Source organism: Anser cygnoides, chromosome 4 (genome assembly GCF_040182565.1).
Source record: "Anser cygnoides isolate HZ-2024a breed goose chromosome 4, Taihu_goose_T2T_genome, whole genome shotgun sequence".
Taxonomy (NCBI): domain Eukaryota; kingdom Metazoa; phylum Chordata; class Aves; order Anseriformes; family Anatidae; genus Anser; species Anser cygnoides.
In genome coordinates, this window is record NC_089876.1 from 53,078,889 (window position 1) to 53,093,209 (window position 14,321).

Here is a 14,321-nt window from a genome sequence, read left to right on the forward strand (position 1 = left end):
GCTGGTACAAATGCCCAGAAAACTGAAGAGCATCAAAGCTGGCTATAAAGGAAACCCTCTGGGCTTCACTGTTTGCTGGAATATTACAATATCATCCCTTCAACTTGCAGAAAAAGGATAACAGTTCCTGGTAAAATATGTTTAGATGCCTGCAAAAGAGAGGTTTTTTCTTTTCTTTTCTTTTCCAGGAATTATCACTGTTTAGAAAAAGGAAAAGGCTTATTAAGCCTGCTTAAATGGAGAAAATGTTGAACAGTTTTACTTAAAAACCTTGAACCTCCCTTCTTCCAGTCTATCACTGTCACAGTGGCAAGACTGTACCCAACAATGTTTAGTCATTGGCTCTGAGCTGTAATGCCTGAAGAGAGGTGCACTTACTATACGTACAACGTCAACATTCTGCCAAAATTCTAAGTCTTGCTTTTGATAAAACTAGTGGATCCAATCAGGGGCCCCAAACTCACAAAACTGACTCCAAAATGAGGAAATACAAGGATGAATAGTACCACCACACAAGTTTTCATTGCCACTGAGAAGGCCCTGCTTTCCCCCAAGATCTGAGGACTCCTTTATGTCATTCTAAGAGTATCTCTTTTCAAAAATAATTTCTTCACTATATGATTTATCTCTAGAAGTAAATGTTTAATTTAAAACAATAAGTTCCTATTTGAATGACTTGGACACTTTAAGCATAAAACTGATGTATTTGTAAATCAGAAGCATGCAGAACACTTCATCCTAGAAGAAAAAATACATAGTTTTTGTTTTAAGGCATTAAATGATTGCTATGGAACACTATATCACTCCCAAATTGTAAACATGGGATACTGCGTTTTCTACTGCCATTACTTTGTGTTTACTTTGTCTGAACTTTTGTGTTTCACATCACAAGAGAGAAAGGAGAAATTCTGTTATATTTGTACGTGATATAGCCTATCATAAAACAAAAAGTAAGTTGACATTGCTTGTCTATGTGCCATTCACCATGTCTGGAATATTTCTGCCACCACCTTCTTCAGCACCTGTCTGTTGGCCAATCAGAAAAAAGTAAAGGGCCTGAAGTCCCTCCAACTCCATGGAAACTCTTTCCAAAAATACTCCCAAGCTAAGTGTCTCCCTAATAGAAGCTACTGATTGACAAATCCCTCAGCAGTTCATTCTAAACAGCCAGCTGTATTGTAATTTATTTATTTTTTTTAATATAAATTTAGTCCTACTGAGGTTAACAGCGGAAGTAATCAGCTGTTCCCTGTTCCTCCTTCAGCATTCATTCCTCTTTCCACAAGTATGGATGTCACATTCTTGCACATTTGTCTTTGTTTAGCACTATGACTGCTGGCAGCAATACACAGCTGTCTACCCTTATCTTGCATCAGACATGTTTTTAGGTGGCAGGCTCAGCCTTCCTACGAATCCATTTAGCATAATCAAAAAACAGTTTGCAATAGCTGCTAAAAAGGTAAGGTAATGTAAAGCTGTATTATGATAAGAGGAAAAAGAAAAGTAAATATTTATTTTCCTAGAGATCAGCATTTCACAGTTTGTTGAAAGAGGCACATTCCTCTTTCAGAGTTAATCCCCTTGTAAAGAAACAGGCTTTAATCTGCTATTGAACTTCAGCAGTGTCTGTGGCTGCTCAGATCAAACACATTTCACATGCTAAGAAGGAATTTGAGCACATGACTGTCTGTAAATATACGCATGTAAAATACGCATAACAGGCTTACAGCTAAAATTAATTTAATGGGGATCATTTTCCTAATGAAGAGGAAAGCCTAACTGAACTGCACTGACAGATGCTTAGTACATATAACAGAAAAAGATGCCTCATGATGCAATAAAGCACTCATTTTTCTCACTATGCAGCCATAAGAATTTTATAACATGCATAACTTCAAAAAGACTTTATTAAATAATTCAGATTTGTTTGAAATATTTTTCACAGGGGTATATAGGTAATGGCTAATGAGAGTGGCACTGAAACACATGAAGTTAAACTGGAGTTCAACACTACACAGGGCATAGAGGGTTGGATAACTTTTCAGATAATTGTACAGAGTATGATAAAAAGTGTAATTAATTTACTAAATAAAAGAAATGGAAAAGCCAGATGAATGTGACCGATATTCACAGAACACTGGATAATAACCAACTTAGAGAAGAGTAATAGTTGAACTATTTAAATTAAATTACACAGAGCTTAAACATTTTTTAAAAAGCATTCTTTATCATATAATCTGAAATCTTTACATACGAGACTATCCAATCTCGATTACACTACCATGTGCTATACTGCCAGAATTTATCCTTGTCTTCTCTACTCTTGTAAGAGTTCATCAGTCTTGTCCTCTAATACTTTCACTTCTTTCTCGCATGTTTCTTAATTCAATAAATTGAATTTTATTTAATTGAATAATATTCAATTGAATATTTATATCTATATTCAATTGATTTTTTATTTTTTATTTATTTAATTTTTTTTTTTTTTGCTTTAACACCAGCTGTATAAGGGGCTTGCTTAAATTCTCATTTCCAATTGCTAAAACCTGGAATGGCCTTTCTACTTAACCATTGAAAACTGTTGTAACTTAGTACAGTAAATCATCTAAACCCATTAACAGGTTTGACACCTTTTTCCAAACCAGGTTTACTGAATTACCCAGTTTGTTGTCACCTCATTTCTTTTCCATCACTATTCTGTAGCATGCCTTAAATATTTTAATGGAATTAGGCAGTGAAAAGCCATTATAAGTGAGAAGGCCTTCTGTACAGATGTGAGCCTAGTCTATACGGATTTTTAAGGACTATTAAAAATTATCCGTACCTGTAAATCAGATCATCTGTGCAAGTTCTCAGTGCCAGGGAAGCATCTCCATGAGAAATTGTGCAGGTGGGCCCCTGGACAAACTGTCCACATACAACTCCCCGCTGCTGGCACCAGCGCAGCTGAGCTTGCTCTGAGTGGGGAGGGAAGGAGGGAAAGGGCCTGGATTTCCAGGAACTGGCAAAATCCTGGGCATCAAGACAACAAGATCGTTCCATTTAAAAGGCTTATTTGGGCTATTTAGACGTTACATTTTCACTATCAAAGCCATGTTCAGTAACTGCTAGAAGTAAAATGGAACTTCTGTCTTTTTGTCCCCTCTTCCCTCACGTCCCCTCATGAGTTGACATGCACAAACGTGTGGTGATTTCTTAATAGTACTTGAATGATTTTAAGTGAGTTGCATTAAAATAGTTCTATCAAAACACATAATGGTATTCCACCTGGATAAAGACAATTCTACAACAGCAAGGGTCTGCTTAGCCCTCACTTCACCTGCTTTTACTGAAAGCCAGCCAGGGAAGCTCACACACAGGAAGCCTGTACAGTGCTTCAGGTATCCCTTGGCTGTTCCCGAGCTGTGCTGGCAGACACAGACAGGCACTGCCAAGCTGAGAAAGCCAAAGGTAAGCACAGAAAGCGCACAGCTGCCTGGGCCACGACACCCACCTGGCCACCACAACTAGAGCACCTGCAGCACCTTCCCCCTCACCCTGAGGGCTCACCACAATATGTCTCCTGAGGCAACCACTGTCACAGGGAGCTCCTGCACCACCAGCCATGGGTGCCCTCCTCACTTCTCCCAGCACTAACAACCATGAGGTGAGTAGCCTTCACCCACAACCCTCACCACCCTTCTCCTTCAGGGGCATGTCCCTTTAGGCCCTGGGGGCTGGGTGGGCGTTGCCTGAGGCACAGCTGCTGCCTGTGGGGCACACCTGGGCGGTGGTGGGCAGCACCTGCCAGACCAGGCCTGTGTTTGTAACCCAGCCAGGGACATCTCCACCCCAGGCACAGGGCCTTCCCAGGTATTGCTGGCAAGGACAGACATTGCGGCTTTGCTCTACCTTTCTACACCTAAGTGCTAAATCCTCTGAGGCTGTGGTGTGTTGGCAGCCTCTGATGCAAAAGCATATTAATCACAATTTCTTACAAAATCCTTTGAGGTTTTAAGGAACGATGAAGATGCTCTTCAATAGTGTGGTAATTTGTTCATGAGTTCAGTTTTTACTTGTTTGGCTAGTGGTAGATTGAAAGATAATGCATCCTGAGAGAGAATAATGCTACAAGTCTTCTAGTAGTGCAGAGATACAGTGAGCTGAGGGACACGTTTCTCAGTCTAGGGGTACATTGCCTCACTAAAACCTTTCTTATGGTAGAACTTGGATAGAGAAACCTTTATCTCTTCCCTAGTTTAAAAAACAATATTAGTTCTTTGTGACTTGCTTACTAGTATTCCTTTCTATTTTATGATTTCCCTTCCTGCTCATAACTGTGGTAATTCTGGCAAACTGATGCTTTTAAGCTTACTGAACTGTTGTTACTGTAAACTGTTAATCACTTATTTTGTTGATAAATTATCCTGTAAAAGAAGGATGTGAGTTATTATTGCTGTTCTTTTTAACAGTTTAATTTTAACAATTGTTGTATTTGTTGTAGATCAACATCCTGTACCACTGCAAGCAAAACTGCATGTGCTTTTCAATTGCACTACTATATATTTTTGTTCTAGGAAACTCCTCAGAAAAACTCTTCCAAAAACATGGAAAAATGGTGTTTGCGTGCCTTCGCACTGTTTGACTATTTCTGTTTGACACCTTCGCATATCTACAACAGGTAGGTATTTCTGGTGTGCTCTATAAAAAACACAGGTTAGTTCTAGCTATGCAACAAATTCATTCACAAATACGTTTATAAGGAAAACTGAATATGTTTGCATTACTGTGCATACTGAGGGAAAAATAAATACACAAAGCTATATATGGCATCAAACGATAGCAAGGCAGTGACCCAGTATGCTTAAGCACAGGCAATCCAATATATATTGTTTTTAGCTTTCAGAGATGGTATGATTCAAATAGAATTAAAGAAGAAAAGTCTGTTGGAGACTCAAAATCACTAGATGATTCTGTGGCAACTGGTGAAAGACTTCTTATCTTCAAAGGCCTTGGAGAGGAGATTGCTTATTTACTTGTATTTTATCCTGTCGCTATTTAGAGTAAGATACAAAATATTCTTGGAACCATAACAGAATTTTTTTGCTCTCCCAAATAAGTGCATGAATACTAGTCTAAAGAGCTGTGCTTGTTGTTATATTTTCTTTTTAGCCCAATTAAAAATATTTTGCAGTGTAATAATTTCATTAGATGGAATGGAAAGCTTGTATACCCAGAGTAGCTTTATAGTTTGTGATGTGAGGCTTTGAATGACTTGGTCTGACTAGCATTAGAAAATATTAATAAAGCTTCAGGAAACTGGTCTAGTTCTGCTCCACCAAACTAATAGTGAAAAATGTCTTTCTGAAGCTCAGTTCATCAGCTGAATGTGCCACAATACTGCAATAGGAATGGAGTGAGCATATAATGGATAATATCCTTCATTCTGTTTGTATGTTGTTATTAATTTTTACATTTAAAATGAAAATGTTAAACTATATCATTGCAACTTATTGCACATGTTTATCTTTCAAAATGTGTAATTTTTCCAAAGTTTTAGTTCCACTGACATTTGCTGATAGTATTTTACCACTGTCTATCACTTTTGTAAAGGAGCACACATTGCATTTGCAATAAAAGTGCAAGGTCTTGATCAAAAATTAAGTTTCCAACAGATTCAGCATAGGTCAAAGGATATTAGCATTCCCTAAATCTTAGTAGAATGACATTGGGAAAATGTGTTCTTGGCTTAGTACAGCTGTATGAAACCTTACCCTAAATGGTTCGCAAGTTATAACCACTATTTCATTAATACTTGAAGGCATTAGAAATAAAATGATCACAGATCTTTCACTTTCTGGGCAAGTGTTAATATCATTATGCTGTACAGAAAATAATAGGCAAACCTGTTTATACAAATCACCAGTCCAATTGTATTTGTAAAAGCTCAATTCCTTTAAAAATTATTTCTGCAAGTGTCTCCGGGCAGATATATTTTCTTCCCAGAAGTGACAATTTAAACAAACAATTCCAAGAACCAAGATTTTATCTGCCCCCTCCCTGTAGAAAATACTGAAGATAGCCCAAGGCAGTTTGTTGCTGTTTATATGCTGGCTATTTTTGACTCCCATGCCAAGGTGCCTAACCGTTATGCATTTAGTGGAGAAGCTAAGTACCAGACACAGGGCCTGGATTCAACTCTGCAGGGCGAGTGCTTAAAAATTAGGCATACAATGGTTAACTGCTAGATGACCAGCTCCTTTTTGTGTACAGTTTTTAGCCTGAAATTTTTAGAATGAAGATTCTGCTCTTACTTCACACACTGAAATTACTGTAAAATGACCTGTAATAAAATCCTTTTCATTAATTTCATGTTAACATGGTAAAGATCCCATGACATAAGAATGGGGGTCCATATACATTGTGAAGAAAGTATTCCTAATCCAACAGTGAATCTGTTAAAGTTCTGGTTAGAGGACAGGAACTGCCTATGTGAAGATACAACAAAAGATAGTACGCTAACCACTGAAATAAAATGTGTGATAACTTTTTACACTTAAAGATGGTCTGGGACCAATAAGGATCTATGGGTCTCTTGTGCATTTCCATCACAACAGTGGATCTACTGCAGGGCAATACTGAGCTAAAAACAAGTTCCAGCCCATGGGAGGAATTTTGGTCAAAGAGTGGACTTTGGCAGAAGGGACAGAGATCTATACCATCCCCAGCCCCATTTATTTGGGGCTTTTGGCTCTATTTGACTTCTGATAGACTGCAATCTGGCAGAAACAATCCTACCCAACTATTGATTTTATTTTTGGACATTTTGTGATAAAGTCCACAGATTAAATGAGCAATCTTCACATTTACTTCTTTGTTTGACTGAGTATTAAAGGAAATGATGTGCCTAAAAATGCACAACTGTACTTTTGGACAGAACATTTTTCCTCCCTGAAGCACAGCTTACAGGAGTCCTTAATGAGGTGACGGTACTTCTTTGGCAAGGACCATAAGGGAGAGTTGACTGTGACTACTCATTACACATTAAAGGGCTATAGAAACCAGCAGTGCATTTTGATTATTTCGGTGTTAATATGCGGGGTCTTTTTAAGGCATATGTATTTTACGGCGACTTTTTGTGTCACTTCTGAGGGAGGTGATTATTTTCTGACGATAGGATTAGCCCATCCAAAAAGTTAAAATTTAATGGGTAAAATTTATAATGTAGTGTATGATTACAGATTAATAATTATCTATTATTACAAAAAGATTTACCAATTCTGCTAATAAATCTATTTATTTTTCTGTTACAGAAGTTTTAAAGGTATACCAGAAAATACTAGTTTTAAGCTATTTTTAGTAGAAAAACGCACTTATTTTATTAATCATCATAAAAAGAATGAATTTTCTTTAAAATAATCTGTTAAGACAGAACAACGTAGAAAATTTATTTTTCCACAATTAATGTTTCCACACTGTGTTTTCTACTCTCTGTGGAAGTAGCACTTTAATAATGAGAAAAATCATATCCTAAAACTTCAGAGTAATATTTTAAAACAGTCTAAACGGCTATGTTAAAGGCAACAGACCTTGTTCATTTAAATGATTAAGTTCTCTGAATCTTCGAGTAGTAAGTATGCAGAACTTTGTGTTACTTCCAGGCACAATGTTGCTTCTGCTGGAATTCCAGATAGTGGCAGTCTGCTGAAACATGAGTTCAGTTACCAAATATAGATGAGTGGGTAAGAATTACATAGTCACAGAGGACAGATGTAGCGCACAGGCCACAGTCTTCTCGATGTTTACTGAGGACCAAGCAATCTTTAGTGAATAGCTGGAGCAACTTTAAGCCTACTTAGATAAAGAAGGAAAAAAGCAACTTTACCTGCTTCTAATTATACTTGAGACTCCTCAGATTAGCCTGTTCATTGTAAGGTCTGTTTCATATTTTCCACTAAATTTAATTTATTGTACTTTGGAGACTAATTGTGCAGGATTTAAAAATCTAGAGGAAAAATATGTGTTTTTTCTGTTTTAAAAATCTTTCTAGATGCATTTCTTCCTTGACGTTACTCTACTGAACATATTGGCTTTGGGTTGTATTTTATTATTATTTTTTTAGGTGATTATTTTTCTTTGCAGAGCATCCCCAATTCAGGATGCTTACACTTATCTTGAAATGAGTCCTTTGATTTTCTGTGGTTTCCTGTATTTCATTATTTATCTCTTGAATACCTTGATTTGATGAAATATTAAAGTGTTTTCTGAGATGACTGTAATCTAGTACATTTTGAGTTGACTGTTTATCATATTATTCCTTAGAGCATCTACGTTATTTTGTGAAGAAATATTTAAATAGCATGATATTAAAATGTGTTTACTTGTGAGCAGTTTTTAAATATATAGCAGATAGGACCACGTAAATAGTTTGTATGTAATAATGCTGGAGTTATAGCTAAACTCCTTGATCTGCTTACAACATTGTATTTTTTGTTTGTGTCTTTAAATGATACAGTATATGGCTTCACACATTACCTAATGAATTGTGATGATGAAAACTGTTATAAATATGTTGTAGTCTAATTTGGGGAAGCCAGAAATAGCATTAGGTATTTCTAATTATGATCTTATATGCTACTTGATAGGATTTGCAGTATCACCTCCAGTTTGCTGCAGTTACAAGTTGATCTAAAAGACTAGTGGGGTTGTGTTATCATTTGACTGACAAGAAGTCTTTATACTCGAAGCTTGAGACAGCTGAATATACATATATAAATATATAAAAATATATTTATTTTATATATATATTTATATATTTATTTTAAATATAAAAAATATAAAAATATACATATAAATCCATTTTGGGGCACCGGAACTTTGTCACTGAGGACGCTAATCAGCACTGTTAATTGCCAATAATGAGCACATATTTCAATTAATCAACTTTATCTAAATACCCAGCTACAGATTGATTTACCTAATTTTCAAAGCTCAATGTCTAAATTTATTACTTATGTATCCAGTAAGTTTTTCTAATGAATGAAAACACAGCATAAAACAGAGGAGGAGATACAGCAATTCCTAATAGATTCATTTCAGTCATCGTGTCCTGGTGGCTAGCAACAGGTGAAGTTTTCCATTGACCCATAACACATTGAAACAACAGAGCAACTCGGGGCTGGAAGTCAGAGAAGTTTATCTGAATATGTAACATAACACTTTGAGCTGGGAGCAAGCTAGGAAGTAGTACAAATCAGATTTAAATAAAGACATCATTTAAGCACAGATATTTACAACTAGTTATCTAAGGAGAAAAATAGTGTCTTTGTTCATGTGAATACAAAGTTTTAAAAACTAAGGTTACAGAGACAGGCACTCTCCAGGTTTAACCCTTGGTTCCCTGGCATTCATTAAACTTATATCTTAACAGCTGAGCTTCTAGACCAACTGTTTGCTTGGCTTCTCAGATTCATTCTTTAAAGCTGCTGTGTGGTAGTCAATTATACTGTATATACTTTTTTAGATTTTGTTAACAGTAGATTGGCATGTTTGCTAAACTTGTTGAGCTGTAAATACAGATAAAAAGAAAGAAAGATGTAATCCCATCAAAGAGTAAGCCTATCAACGTATTCTATAAAAATACGTTTCAAATCCCAAAATAGTTTGGTTTCCTTGTACTTCTGTTTTATGTGTCCAGTTGTAATCTGTTGGCAAGACAAGCAGAGATATCAAGAGATGCATATGCCAGGCCAAGAATTCCATTAATCTATCAGTCAGTTAATGACTACATGCCGGGTAAGCCCCAGGGAAGTGACTAAAGGTAATTGGAGCTTACACAAGCTGATGTAAAATGCATCTGGGTGAATCTCATGACTGTCAAGCCACCTATATTTCACTGAAGAAATACTTCGGAGCATTAAGACGGAAAAAAAAAAAGTCTTTAAAAAATCTTGTGTAGAATTAATTTCATAGAAATAATCAGAAGAGAATAATTGTCAAGGGTAATTAAAAACATTGATGTTCAACTTAATTCAATACTTTGCAAAAGCATCAATTACTTTTAAGATCAGATCATCCACAATCTAGTCACCAGCAGGACAAATAAATTTCAGTAAATGGAGTTTCAGGCAGATCCTTGTCTTGGGGTTTGAGAGATTTCTTTGATGTCTCATCTTGCTGGCTTTACAGAGGCAGGGAATACTCATCCTCACTGTAAAATTGTGGAAAAACTGAAGATGCATAGGTGCTTCTGTACTTTATGAAACTGGTGCAGAGTATACATTATATGCTCCTGTGTTGCAGGATGACCGAGGCTGTGAAATGTGTTTTCTTAGTGTTGCAATCTTAGCATGTGGTAGTTTTGATATTCCACTTCAGTGGTTAGAGAACTGCTACTAAGTTGTATTAAAAGCTACCAAGTTTAAAAATATTAACACAAGAAGTACAACAGTATTAAACATATCATCAATATTAATAAGAAAGGATAACTTGGAAATTCTGATCCAAACGTCCTTGGCACTTGTAAACGTGTAAATTTTTATAATGATTTCAACTAGCACATTGTTTTCTCTCAGAAAGTGATGATTTAGTGTCTAATAATCTGGAAGGCAATCCTGTGTGAAAAAGAAAAGTAAATATATTCCCCAAATCATCACAACCGTAAATAGTGGTAAAGTGTAATGGCATTTCTGTGAAATAATAAATTGCTCGGATTGGTCCAGCAGAATTAAGCTTGTGCTAGGCAATACAACGAAAGGATGTCTTTAGAGTTTTGACAGAAGATGAATTAGAAAAATGACTTCTGAGAGCTCTTATTTCCATCTAGCCAATTTTTAGTTCTGGCTTGTTAGAAGTTTTGAAATACAAACTAAGGTTTACAGTATGCACCGCACGGCTTTGCTCTTCTCCCAGTTTTATGTCCAATTTACAGGAACCAGGATATAGCAGTGTTTTGTTTTTGTTTTAGTTTTTAATTTTGTTGTTGTTAAGGAGTTGCATTTGTGTCTTCCAGCATGCAAGACAGAAACTGTGGCCAATCATTTCCTCTTTCTTTAATGCTGAAGGAGGCTTACAGTGCAGAGAGAGGCACCAATAAGGGATATCCTGGAAACATGTCAGAAGCTTCATCCTGCCATGACTTTTTCTGTGATTCCCTATCAGACACGCAGAGTGGAGAATTTTCAAGTGAACTTTCTGCCTTCCTTACCCAGGAGGAGATATGTAAGAGCCTTGATATAGCTCGGGAAGCAATTGCCAGTTCTGTGAAGGAGAATCAGAATGCAGCAGCAGAGTTCACTCATTTCAACACCTCTCTTTCTAGTGCTTCAGAGCATGCTTCTTTCTGGGATACCAAACTGCATGAGCAAGATACTTTACAGAGGCCTCAAACAAGCAGTCTGACTTCATCTGCTGCAAGTCACATTCCCTCGACGAGTCAGAAAGAGCAATTCACCTCACCTCAAACAGCAAGTTGTTTTGCCACAGTCTCCAGGAAGCAAGCAGGCACCTCACCTTTGCTACCTGCTAGTCCCAGCTTTATTAGAAGCCTGAAACATTCAGAGCAGTATGGTCCAGGTGTGCCCAAGACATGCCCAAAGTCTGAATTAGCATCCCAGGGAGAAGTTCCTTTCAGGAATAAGCTGTGTGACAAAGCTGCCACATTCATTGAGGAACTGTCATCTATATTTAGAGAGGCAGCGAAGACAAGAGGCCGAAGTCCTGATGGGGACTCTTCTTCTCCAGACAGCGGATACCTGTCTCCTAAGAAGAAACAATCAACTCTAAGTACCTCAAGGAACCAGGACTTTGATAAGCTACATCAAGAAACTGAGCCTGGGGCAAAATTTTCTGGGGTTCATCTCAATGGAGAGCACTTCTCTGAAAAGGAGAGCATCACTCAGAGTGAAATGGTCCTTTGCCACCCGTTCATCAATCAGGCTTCACCACCTCAGTTCACTCAGAAGCTCCGCAGCCAGGAAGTTGCTGAAGGAAACAAAGTGTTGCTGGAGTGCAGAGTTGCTGGCAACCCGGTCCCTGATGTCAGGTAAGTACGTGTCTTTTAGCAAAGCCACTGGATATCATCATCTCCTGACTGGGTGAGGAAAGGTATCAGTGGACCTGCTTAGAAGTAATTAGTCACATAAGAACTGCGTATCATCCAGTGGTTCATAAGCACATGGAATAACAGATTCAGATCTCTTTAGCGCTCTAGTCTTCCATGGCTTGGGAAATGAGGTTCTGCTTGATTCAAGAATCACATGGCAAAGTTAGAAACAGAAATGGCATTCTGTGTATCTTACCTCATTAATATAAGTGAAAGAATTCTCATTTACCACTGAAGAGAATGTATGAAGCTTACAGGTATGTTTTTACTGTCAATTAATTAGAATGTTTCCAAGACCCATACCAATGGAATTTGGAGTCTTTAGTACGAGACAATGTGAAAATTTCATAAATCTAGCCAAGCATCCTCTTCAGTAAGGTGTTTCCAGAAGATGGTAAGATGGTCCCCATTTCAAAACTTCTTTTAATGCTTTGTAGTGAAATTTATGTGCACATGGTTCTGTTAAATAACAATACAAATACAAAAGTAGTTGCAGCGTACCTTTTATTATTAGATCTTTGTAATATGTTTATAACAATTGTAAAAGCTACATTTGCAGTACCATTGAGGGCTGAGTAATTCATAATACTTCCTCCCTTCCTTTGCTCCTAAAACTAATAGGAACCAGCACTGCACAGGCAGTATTTGTCACTTTATAGGTCTGAGCCTTAATGCTAATGCGATTGCTTAGCACATCCACAGGTCGATTATATGTGTGATTTAATAGTTCCTCACAACCTATTTTGGTTTAAAGTCATTTGAGCATATTTAATAGTTCTAAGGGAAAAACTTGTCTAAAACATCCTATTTAGACAGGAGAGAGTTTGTAGTTCCTCATTCAAACTTTTTGTGAGGTTCTTTAGTTACATCTGAACATAACTTTTTGAAAGTTTTTGACATTTCCTTAACAGAACATAGCAATCACTTTACTGTAACACTGTGTTTTCAAGCTAAAAACTTAGATCATCCTACAAACAGAAGTCAGCTGATCCCAAACAAGCAAAACTGTGGATCTAGGTACAATTATGAAAGGCAGGGGATCCTCCCTCTTGTGTTTTCTCTCTTAGATTCTTCTTTGTGCCTTGCTGAGATATTGCAGCCTGCCAGTGGTACTGAGGCAGATTGTAGGGCAACACAAGATGTTAACTTCCAGGGATTCTTTTGTTGCTGTTGGGTTAGATAATATGACAGCTAGTATGTTGTTTGGAGTACTTCTGAGTGGTAAAATAGTATCTGTCTGTTGCTATTACTCTACCTCTAAGGAGAATAATTATTGTTAATTAATACTAAAGATCTTTTTACCTAATTTTGCCTGCCTGTACATTAGATGTTTAACCTGACCAAGTCACCCTAGACTCCATCTGCAGTCACTAGAGAGAAGCACACATACCAAGAGTCACTTATTTCACCTGTTTGGGACAATGACAGTAGAAAGAACTTAAGGCAAATACTTCAGTCTAAGCACTTCATTATCAGCTGGTTATAATAGGTGAGGTCCCACCCGTTCTCCCATCTCAATGCTAGTGGGTGGCACAGGGAAAAAAGAGTTTCTCTGTCAGCTCATATCCACAGGTGCCACAACTAGGAGAAAAACTAAACTGTCTTCACTTGCAAGCAAGAATTCACCCTGATACATATTTGTTTAGTATTCCTAGTATCTGAATTTGGAAAATATCCATATTTCCATAACGTGAACAGCAAACTTTCTTAAAAAAATTCTCACCATGAAAGCGAGAGACACAAAGTTTTTAATATAGACTACTAGTTATCAAGTCATTAATAAGACTATTAAAATACTGAGGCCATCTGTAGACGTCTGTAGACTGTTTTACTAGATACTGCTCACTTGTTCGCTGTTTAGTGTTCACTTGAATGTTACCATGATCAGTCTATTATGCTTTTACATATACTTAGTACCTGATTTTAAAAATCAAGCATGCTGTAATCTCATCAGTATCAATTAATTTACAGCTCTGTTTATTTCCATTTTTGGAACCTGTAATCATGCTATCTTGATAGCCTGCAGATCGCATCATTGCTGACTTGTAGCAAATATGCTTCATTCCAACTTCTCCGTCCATTGTAAGGCTCCTTGACAGCCCGTTTAATACACTTTCATGGTTCACCCTCAAATTGCTTTTATTTAATAATCATTAATAATTTTCCATCTGGCAGCAGCACGCAAACTTGTGAATAGACTTAAAGATGACATATTTACTACCAAAAAAAGAGTTGCTTG

The 14,321-nt window shown here is 37.0% G+C and overlaps 1 protein-coding gene across 5 annotated transcripts in view; it reads left to right on the forward strand.

The window, feature by feature from the left end:
• The first annotated feature begins 4,556 nt into the window (after positions 1-4,556).
• The window catches only part of PALLD (palladin, cytoskeletal associated protein), a 200,695-nt gene continuing 190,930 nt past the window's right edge, over positions 4,557-14,321 (forward strand). For 4 of the 5 annotated variants that reach the window (XM_066996743.1, XM_013175276.3, XM_066996745.1 and 1 more), the window contains exons 1-2: positions 4,557-4,660; positions 10,991-12,022. In XM_066996743.1, the coding sequence (XP_066852844.1) occupies positions 4,587-4,660; positions 10,991-12,022 (1,106 nt within the window). In that variant the 5' untranslated portion in view covers positions 4,557-4,586. Of the gene's footprint in view, positions 4,661-7,760; positions 7,915-10,990; positions 12,023-14,321 lie in introns of those variants that run through there. The other variant, XM_066996744.1, reaches the window with a different exon arrangement.